At 46.1% G+C, this 10,242-nt stretch overlaps 1 protein-coding gene across 1 annotated transcript; it reads right to left on the bottom strand.

Moving 5' to 3' along the window:
- Nucleotides 1-708: 708 nt before the first annotated feature.
- LOC125548222 (expansin-A24) lies at nucleotides 709-1,949 on the bottom strand. Its single transcript, XM_048711884.2, has 2 exons — nucleotides 1,360-1,949; nucleotides 709-1,270 (listed from the first exon to the last, which is right to left on the bottom strand). Exons 1-2 carry the CDS (start codon nucleotides 1,830-1,832, stop codon nucleotides 958-960), a joined length of 786 nt encoding a protein of 261 aa, XP_048567841.1. The 5' UTR covers nucleotides 1,833-1,949; the 3' UTR covers nucleotides 709-957.
- Nucleotides 1,950-10,242: the final 8,293 nt, after the last annotated feature.

Below are 10,242 nucleotides of genomic sequence, written 5' to 3'. Positions count from 1 at the left end.
ACACCCAAGGACAAATATCAGAGCCCAAAGGTCTGGTAAGAGACCTTGCACAAAGATTGGAGGGAGGTACCACAGATAGCATATACATAATTTATTTATTTAGAACCAGTGATTGTGATTTTTTTTAAACACAAGTATGGTGATCTGATGGATGAGATATGTGTGACATATTTATGGTGATCTAACGGTCATGTACTACTAGTGAAAAATGAGTTTCTTGTATCCACCAGATGATTTGCTTTCTTTGGGATTTCCTAACAGTATGTTTCCGGTGTATTGTGCTTTCTGTGGACAACATACTACATGTATTGAACTTAAAAAAATGTGAGAACTCGAACTCAAAGACATTAGTAAACACAAACTGATTTTTCATCAACTTGTGTATTTATTTTGTAAGGCCTTGTTGAATAATGCAATAAAGATAACTGTGTGCATCGCTCGATGCAAAGCCCATGGGTTGTCCTGCTTTTCGAGAAAAATCCTCCGATCACATTCCGTTGTCTTCCCTTGATTAGTATGTGTACATTCTTGTGTTAAATGTCTAAAGACTAACTGACCCTTCTATTTATAGCCTTATATTGTTTCTTTGGAAAGGAGGGTCACCCCAGCCTCTGTATCAATATTATGCACACGACCATTTGACTTACATTTTTGTAAATGTTGGTTTCCACAAGTATAAAAAAAATATACATTAGATGAAACTCGGTAGAATCAGCCATACTTTATGTACACCATCCAAATTTATGTAAACATAAAAACATAGAACAAGTTAATCACATACAAGCATGTTACATGCCTTTATCAATGAATTGATGTAGCGTATATACAAGAACTGCATAAAATTAATGTAATTAAACACCATGACACAAATAATTAAATTCAACAATATTGCTACAATGTACGTATGATGGTACATTTATGAACCAATCATATTCTAAATTGATCACCGGAGAATGATCACTTGAACTGTTGTTTGCTTGCAAATGTTTGCCCAAACTTCCATCCAGCAGGCACAATATTGTTGAACTCAACTGTCTGCCCATCCGTGTCGGTCAACCTGAACGAGAGCAATTTTCCGGTAAGATTTGCTAGAGAGTGCCAGTTGGCACCCCAGTTACGGGACATTGGCATCCAATCGTTTGAATCAGAGCTCTTGACATCCATGGATTTGATTGAGCCGGCAGCTGCGACGTTCATCACAGTAACTAGGTTGAAATAATCATGACCATCGATCTTGAACCGCACCCCACCCTTCTTCACGCACGGGACCCTACAGAAAAATCAATTTTCTACCAACTTTAAGCAATTTTAACTTTTGAGGATAATTACAATTTTTTAAGAAAACTCATGCGTGCGTACCTCTGGTACATGACGGGGATGATGCCGCCCTTGTAAACGCCGATCTTCTCCCATGCCGGTTGCGCCATGTCAAAGTGTGGCCTCGGTGGGTTACACCAGCCGCCATTGTCGCTCGGGAGCGCGTTGTTAGGTGGGCAGAAGTTCGTGGCCGTCACCGTCACCGAGACGCCTGGTTTGCACCACATGGGATCTGCGAGCTTGCGGTCGCACGCGATCTTGTAGCACTGCCCACACGCCGCACCGTCGTTGAACAGCACCGTGCTCAGCGCCGCCGTCCGCGTACCGTACCCCGCGGAGTACAGGTTACCATACCCGCACGCTCCACCCATGGTGTCAGATGCATCGGCGCCGCCGTAGAACGTCGCGTGCGCCCTCAACCATTTGATGGGTGCTTTGCCCGCGGCCATGGCACACCCACAGCAGACGAACGTGAGCAGCACCACCGCAATAGCTCGAATGGGAGCCGGCGCCATGTCGATTTCTATCTATGGATGCAGGATGCCGCTTCAAACTTATCTGCACGGAGCCGATCTGGGAGCTGTGTGTTCTTTGCTTATCTGTTTGATCGTGTTCTCCAAGGGGGATTTGCTTCTGGCTAGATGTGTTATGATCTTGTGATGATCCTGTGTGTTTATATAGCCTTCCCTTTGATTGATCCGTAGCTTGGGAGAGTGGGCAAGGTCACCACGAATGAATGATGCGGGTAGCGTGCACATGTGCAGCCGCACCATGGCTTATGGACTAATCCCAAGATTTTATATACGCGCAGACACGTATTGTTTCTCCTTGTATGGTCGTTAGTTTATATTTTAACATTGGTTCTTCTCGATCTTTGCTTCATACAGTGTCAATGACAGACATCTAGAGACGATTTTTGACACTTCCAGAAGAAATAGGCGGCGTTTTGCGATTTTCAGAAGTGTATGCTTGACGTTTTCACCTTGGGAGGATATTTGCTTGACTTTCTTGATGGATACCTTGGGATGTTCATGTTCGCGTCTCGTAGTATGTTCCTCAAATCGTACGGCTGATCCTGCACTACACCTACTCCACAACATCGACGGCGCCCATCGTCAAGTAATGATTAGTTCAAGAAACATTGAGTTACCCTCAAGGAAGACCTAAAGAATTAAATCCATCCGGTTTAGATGCAGGGTCCGTTAAGTTTCATCTGTCCCCAGAGCTGATAATTCGATTATGGTTGCAAAACTGTATTTCTTTTGATGAACTTTAAATAACATGGACCTAATATCAGGGGGACGTCAGCTAGGGGCTGCCCTCGAACGAACGATTCGTTCGCTCGTGAAGGCACCCTCCGACGAACGTTTGAGGTTTGTTTTTCAAAAAACACCCATAATTGTTATGAGTATAAATAAAATTACAGGTATAGTGATTTGGATCTAAAATCTAAAAAAATAAAGTAACTCCTACGATTAAGAATTACAATGAAATATCTTTAAAACACCTTATTTGCCTATCAATCTCTGTTAGAAAAAATACTCGGAAGACTTCGATAAAGAGGATGCAATTGGACTGAGCAACGATGTTGTCACTTTTTCATACGCACGAACATTATCAATAGTGGTTTTTGAAAGCGGCTTGAGTCGCCCATCCAAAAAGATGGAAAGTCTTGATCCATGAACATACTTGGGCCGGGGATGATCCCCTAGAAGTGCAGGCCGTCGGATCACAATATCTTCACCACGATGTCAATTAAAGATTTCAACTCCACAAATAATCAAACCAATAAAAAAGTCTAAGACACCAACATAAATTCATCAGATCCGAATAATTGAATCTGCGAGGACGGAAAACTCTCCAATCTCATGGCACCGTCAAAAGAACGTGTAAATTTATTCCCAAAAAATGATGACCATTAGACGATAACAAAGTAGAACTCTTGAAGATGCGAGGTCCCCTCACCTCTTAGCGCCAAGATGGCAGCCGAAGGTGAGGGGACAAAAAATTCCCTCGCGTCCGTCCTAGACAAAACCCTCGCGTCGCACGCAAAGAATATTGGCACGAAAATTTCAGGTGGTTCGCTCTTTCTTCCCTCTAGTGCAATGTAACACCCACGATGCGACTATATCTCCCACGTGTCGGCGCACGACTTAGAGGCATAACCGCATAATAGGCATGTCGCAAGAGGGGTAATCTTTACACATCCCATGTACTAAATAAGAGAGGGATAAAGAGTTGACTTACAATCGCCACTTCACACAATACATAAATATAGCATTACATCATCCAGAATACAATCAAGGTCCGACTATGGAACCAAAATAAAAGAAGACCACCCTAATGCTAGATCCCCGTTCGCCCCGACTGGACTCCACTACTGATCAACTGGAAACGAAAGAACACAACGAACACGATCTTCATCGAGCTCCCACTTGAGCTAGATTGCGTCACCTGCACTGGTATCATCGGCACCTGCAACTGTTTGGAAGTATCTGTGAGTCACGAGGACTCAGCAATCTCACACCCTCGCGATCAAGACTATTTAAGCTTATGGGTAAGAAAGGGGTAGTGAGGTGGAGCTGCAGCAAGCACTAAGCATATATGGTGGCTAACATACGCAAATAAGAGCGAGAAGAGAAGCAATGCAACGGTCGTGAACTAGAAGTGGTCAAGAAGTGATCCTGAAACTACTTACGATCAAGCATAACACAAGAACCATGTTCACTTCCCGGGCTCCGCCGAAAAGAGACCATCACGGCTACACACGCGGTTGATGTATTTTAATTAAGTTTAGTTTCAAGTTTTCTACAACCGGATATTAACAAATTCCCATCTGCCCATAACCGCGGGCACGACTTTCAAAAGTTCAAAACCCTGCAGGGGTTTCCCAACTTAGCTCATCATAAGCTCTCACGGTCAACGAAGGATATTCCTTCTCTCAGGAAGACCCGATCAGACTCGGAATCCCGGTTACAAGACATTTCGATAATGGTAAAACAAGACTAGCAAAGCCGCCCGAATGTGCCGACAAATCCCGATAGGAGCTGCACATATCTCGTTCTCAGGGCACACCGGATGAGCAAGACGTCGGGTTGGCATAGACCCTGGTTGCCTAGGGGGCACCGGACATCGCTTAGGTTGGACCAACATTTAGAGAAGCACTGGCCCGGGGGGGTGGGGTTAAAATAACGATGACCCTCGGGAGCGACTCCCAAGGGAAAAGTAGGTGGTGGTGAGGCAAATGGTAAAACCAAGGTTGGGCCTTGTTGGAGGAGTTTTATTCAAAGCGAACTGTCAAGGGGTCCCCATAACACCCAACCATGTAAGACACAAAATCAAGGAACATAGCACTGGTATGACAGAAACTAGGGCGGTAAGAGTGGAACAAAACACCAGGCATAAGGCCGAGCCTTCCACCCTTTACCAAGTATATAGATGCATTAGTTAAATAAGAGATATTGTGATATCCCAACATAACCATGTTCCAACATGGAACAAACTTCATCTTCACCTGCAACTAGCAACGCTATAAGAGGGGCTGAGCAAAGCGGTAACATAGCCAAACAACGGTTTGCTAGGAAAGATGGGTTAGAGGCTTGACATGGCAATATGGGAGGCATGATATAGCAAGTGGTAGGTATCACAGCATAGCAATAGAGCGAGCAACTAGCAAAGCAAAGATAGAAGTGATTTCGAGGGTATGGTCATCTTGCCTGAAATTTCGCAAGGAAGAAGAATGAGTCCATGATGAAGCCAAACGGACGTAGTCGAACGGATCCTCACAAACGCGACGTTATCGAAACTAATCCAAAGAAGCAACACCGGAAAGAAGCAAACAACATAGTAAACAACCATCACATGAACATGGCATGATGCACAACCAAGTATGATGCATGTCCGGATTAATGAAGCATGGCATGGCAAAGTGCACAAGCAATCCTACAAATTAAGTGGAGCTCAATATGCAACGAGTTGCATATTGCCGAAACACCACATTTGATTATTTAGTTCGATCTTGTTTATGTACTCAACAAAATTAAATGTTGGTTAGCATGGCAAGAGGTGAGGCATAAGTAAACTAACTATCTAGTCAAGTTTAAATGAGGCCGGAACAACAAGCAAACAAGTCCGGAAAACCCTAATGTGCATATTTTAGATTTGGTAATGTTCTGCCCTAAACACAATTTTAGAGTTGTTAAGCATGCAAAGTAAAACCACCATGTTAAACTAGGCATTTTTCTACCCCATTTACGTCTAAAGTTTGTTAGGTTTGGAGCTATGGTTATTTAGTTATGAATTAAAGCATTTTAACATGGCATAGGAGCAAATTTAACCAAACAACATTTTAAACATTTTAAACATAGATGAAAGTTGGATATTATGAAACTAGACAAAATTCTAAGCATATTTCATATATAATTTGTTTTAATATGATGCACCGTTTGTGAGTTGTTAAATGCATGATCTAGAGGGACTTTTCTGCAAATCTGTTTTACTGGATTAATTAACAAATTCCCAGGTGCTGGAAAAAAACATACATGGGCCGAAACTGGGTGAGCGCATGATAATATTCAGCGCCCAGAGCGTCACATAAGCAAACAGGGATGGGGTGGCTTGTGCTCACCTCGCGGGCCTTGGGTCGGTGATCTGGTGGGCTAAGGCTGCAGCAGGGCACAAGCGACTGGGCCTTGGGAGGGGCGCGGCCCAAGTGCAAGCGTTGACGAGTAACTGGGGCAGATCGGGCGTGTCTCATCCTCCTCGCGTACAGGGAGCAACGGCGGCCGACTCCGGCGGCGCGGAGGTGCAGCGGGGTCGAGGAGGAACAGGATCCGACCAGAATGGACGCGGGGCGGCGTGAGCTTCCCGGATCCGACACGGGGAGGCCGGTTCGGGCGGCTGACGACGGACTTCGACGACGACGTCACAGATCCAAGCCATGGCGTCTCTGCAGGCAGAGGGAGAGAGAGATGGTGAGGCCTGCGAGAGAGAGAGAAGGAGAAGGAGAAGGCGACGGGGGCTCTGCCTAGGGTCGGCGGCGAAGCTCACCGGCGGCTGGGTCGCCGCGCGGTGTGGGTCGGCGATGCAGGCGCGGGCGAGGAGGAGCGCTCGGGGAGGCACCGATGGCCTGGAGCGGGGGCGCGGGGCTCGCAGGGAGATCCAGGCGGCGCGGGATTCGGGCCCGCTTCGTCTCGGCGCGGGCCGAACGTGGGCCGGGCGGGCCTCAACGGCGCGGGAGGCAGGGAGGACGCGTGGCGGCCTCCTGTTGGTGGAGGGCGGCGGCTGCGGGGGCGCTGGCCGCACAGGCGGCGGCAAGTGGCAGAGGCGATGTGGCCGGGCGTGGAAAACGAGGCAGAGGGGAGAGGTGGCGGTGGCTGAGGCCTTTCCCAATGCTCCACCATGGACAGGTGCTAAGCATGTCACATAAGCGGAAAAATGACATGATACATCATTTAAAGAGGGGAGAAAGCACTTTGGTGACCCCAGAAAGAACCAATGCCAAGCGCGAGAACCTAGGTAAACCACTTAAATGAAACAATTTGACCAATGCATGAAAGACTTTAGGTTAAATAAAGTGTGCTTAGCAACAACAAGTTAAGCACCTATGCATTGGGGGGTTGAGTTGCTAAGGTATTTAATTCACCTAGCACCTCATCTAAGCACCATTGCATTGGGAGAGGTCTGAGGGTTAGGGGTGCAGAAATTTATGAGCGGGGTAGGTACAGGGACTAGGTTAGGGGGGGTTTAGGGGGGTTTTCGGACCCTCCGATCGCGATCTAAAGGCTCCGGTTAGAGGGGGAGTTTGGTGGGCTGTGAAGAGAAGGTTTGGGCTGAGATGAGAGGGAATGAGTGCATCCCGGCAACTGTTTCCGGAGACCGAAAACGTCCGACGTTTGACCGACTATACTGCCGCTATAATTATCCGTTGGGGCGCCAAACGGACTCCGAATGCGATGAAATTTGGCAGGCGGCTTATCTGCACTATAATAAGACCGCATGGCAACTTTCAACCCATTCCGAAAACATTTTTCGGCCACTTATAAAATAATATTTCGGACGTGCCGCGGGCGCGTGCAAGTGTGGTTGGGCTCAGAACGGACAATGGACGGAACTGGGGGAACCCGGACGGATGCAAGTTTAAAAACATGATGATGCAATGCACATGATGACATGACGAGATACAACACACAAGCGAATGACATGGCAACGTCGGCGAATAACTGGGAGACACCTGGCGCATCGGTCTCGGAGCGTCACATGCAACCCTTGTTTGACCCAGAGGGCCATTTAAATATATATTTTTAATGAAAAAAAATGCCTTAAAAGACCCTAATTGTCATGATCTAATTTATGAAAAATGCCTTGCTACTTTATAAAAACAACCATCTCTCTAATTTTATAAATATACATTGTGTATGATAAAAAAAAGATTATATGAACTACAAAATAAAAATTGTCATGCTAAACTATAAAATTGCCATCCTATGAATAAAATGCCATAAACAAAAAAATACAGACAAATTTCTAACTGGGACAATGTCATGCTCTGAAAAGAATCGTCATGCTACTTTATAAAACTATCATCCTCGAGATAAAAACTTTATCTGGATAAGCCCCAAAACTAAAAGTGGCATGCCAATAAAAATAAGAAAATCACATCCTCTCAAACATTAAAAAATGTCATCCTATTTACAATAAAAAATCGCCATACTCTGAATAATAAAAACGCCATCCTATTATTGATAAAAATGTCATCCTATTTTTAATAAAAATGCCATGCACTTAGTAATAAAACCGTCATGCCATTAAAATAAAAATGCCATCTTCTCAATAACAAAAATGCCATCCTATTATTGATAAAAATGCCATCCTATTGTTAATAAAAATGGCATGTGCTTACTATAAAATTGTCCTCGTCAACACATCATGCCCTTGGTGCCCATGCATGCCGGTGTGCGCACATGCTCGTTCCTGCCAATGCGAGCACTAGTGTGTGTGGGTGCTGCCGGTTCTCCTGCGCCATTGTGTGTGGTTGTTGACCCCATCATCCATGATGGTGATTTCTATTACACTCATATGTTTTTGTTAATGTCTAAACTAGTTTTTTTGGATGAATGTGGCTATATTGTTTGCAATATGAATTGTGTTTATACATCATATTCTTGGAAATATGCCCTAGAGGCAATAATAAAAGCATTATTATTATATTTCTTTGTTCATGATAATTGTCTTTATTCATGCTATAACTGTATTATCCGGAAATCGTAATACACGTGTGAATACATAGACCATAATATGTCCCTGGTAAGCCTCTAGTTGACTAGCTCGTTGATCAACAGATAGTCATGATTTCCTGACTATGGACATTGGATGTCATTGATAACGGGATCACATCATTAGGAGAATGATGTGATGGACAAGACCCAATCCTAAGCATAGTACAAAGATCGTGTAGTTCGTTTGCTAGAGCTTTTCCAATGTCAAGTATCTTTTCCTTTGACCATGAGATCGTGTAACTCCCGGATACCGTAGGAGTGCTTTGGGTGTATCAAACGTCACAACGTAACTGGGTGACTATAAAGGTGCATTACAGGTATCTCCGAAAGTGTCTGTTGGGTTGACACGGATCGAGACTGGGATTTGTCACTCTGGATAACGGAGAGGTATCACTGGGCCCACTCGGTAGTGCATCATCATTATGAGCTCAAGGTGACCAAGTGGTTGATCACGGGATCATGCATTACGGTACGAGTAAAGTGACTTGCCGGTAACGAGATTGAACAAGGTATTGGGATACCGACGATCGAGTCTCGGGCAAGTAACATACCGATTGACAAAGGGAATTGTATACGGGGTTGATTAATCCTCGACATCGTGGTTCATCCGATGAGATCATCGTGGAGCATGTGGGAGCCATCATGGGTATCCAGATCCCGCTGTTGGTTATTGACCGGAGAGTCGTCTCGGTCATGTCTGCTTGTCTCCCGAACCCGTAGGGTCTACACACTTAAGGTTCGGTGACGCTAGGGTTATGAAGATATGAATATGCAGTAACCCGAATGTTGTTCGGAGTCCTGGATGAGATCCCGGACGTCACGAGGAGTTCCGGAATGGTCCGGAGGTAAAGAATTATATATAGGAAGTGCTATTTCGGCCATCGGGACAAGTTTCGGGGTTATCGGTATTGTACCGGGACCACCGGAGGGGTCCTGGGGGCCCATCGGGTGGGGCCACCTGTCCCGGGGGGCCACATGGGCTGTAGGGGGTGCGCCTTGGCCTTCATGGGCCAAGGGCACCAGCCCTACTAGGCCCATGCGCCTAGGGTTTCCACCACGGAGGAGTCCAAGTGGTGGAAGGCACCCCGAGGTGCCTTGGGGGGGGAGGGAAACCCTCCCCTGGCCGCCGCACCTAGGAGATTGGATCTCCTAGGCTGCGCACCACCCCCCCTTGGCCCTCCTATATATAGTGGGGGAGAGGAGGGATTTCATACCTCAGCCTTTGGTGCTTCCTCTCTCCCCGTTACGTCTCTCTCTCGTAGTATAGGCGAAGCCCTGCTACTGTGACGCCCTGCATCCACCACCACGCCGTTGTGCTGCTGGATCTTCATCAACCTCTCTTCCCCCCTTGCTGGATCAAGAAAGGAGGAGACGTCATCCGTTCCGTACGTGTGTTGAACGCGGAGGCACCGTCCGTTCGGTGCTTGATCATCGGTGATTTGAATCACGTCGTGTTCGACTACATCATCCCCGTTCTTTGAACGCTTCCGCTCGCGATCTACAAGGTACGTAGATGCATCTAATCACTCGTTGCTAGATGAACTCCTAGATGGATCTTGGTGAAACGAGTAGGAAAATTTTTGTTTTCTGCAAGGTTCTCCAACAGTGGCATCATGAGCTAGGTCTATGCGTAGTTCTCTTGCACGAG

The sequence above is a fragment of the Triticum urartu genome, chromosome 3A (genome assembly GCF_056163025.1).
Source record: "Triticum urartu cultivar PI428250 chromosome 3A, HENAU_Tu73, whole genome shotgun sequence".
NCBI classification, from domain to species: Eukaryota; Viridiplantae; Streptophyta; class Magnoliopsida; order Poales; family Poaceae; genus Triticum; species Triticum urartu.
Note: the sequence above shows the minus strand (reverse complement) of the source record. Positions and strands in the feature narration are given on the sequence as shown.

Bases quoted from the DNA above. Each gene is read 5' to 3' on its own strand.
- LOC125548222 (XM_048711884.2), bottom strand. From the start codon at position 1,832: ATGGCGCCGGCTCCCATTCGAGCTATTGCGGTGGTGCTGCTCACGTTC. The intron at 1,271-1,359 runs GTACGCACGCAT...ATTTTTCTGTAG, and splicing joins ATCCCCGTCATGTACCAGAG to GGTCCCGTGCGTGAAGAAGG.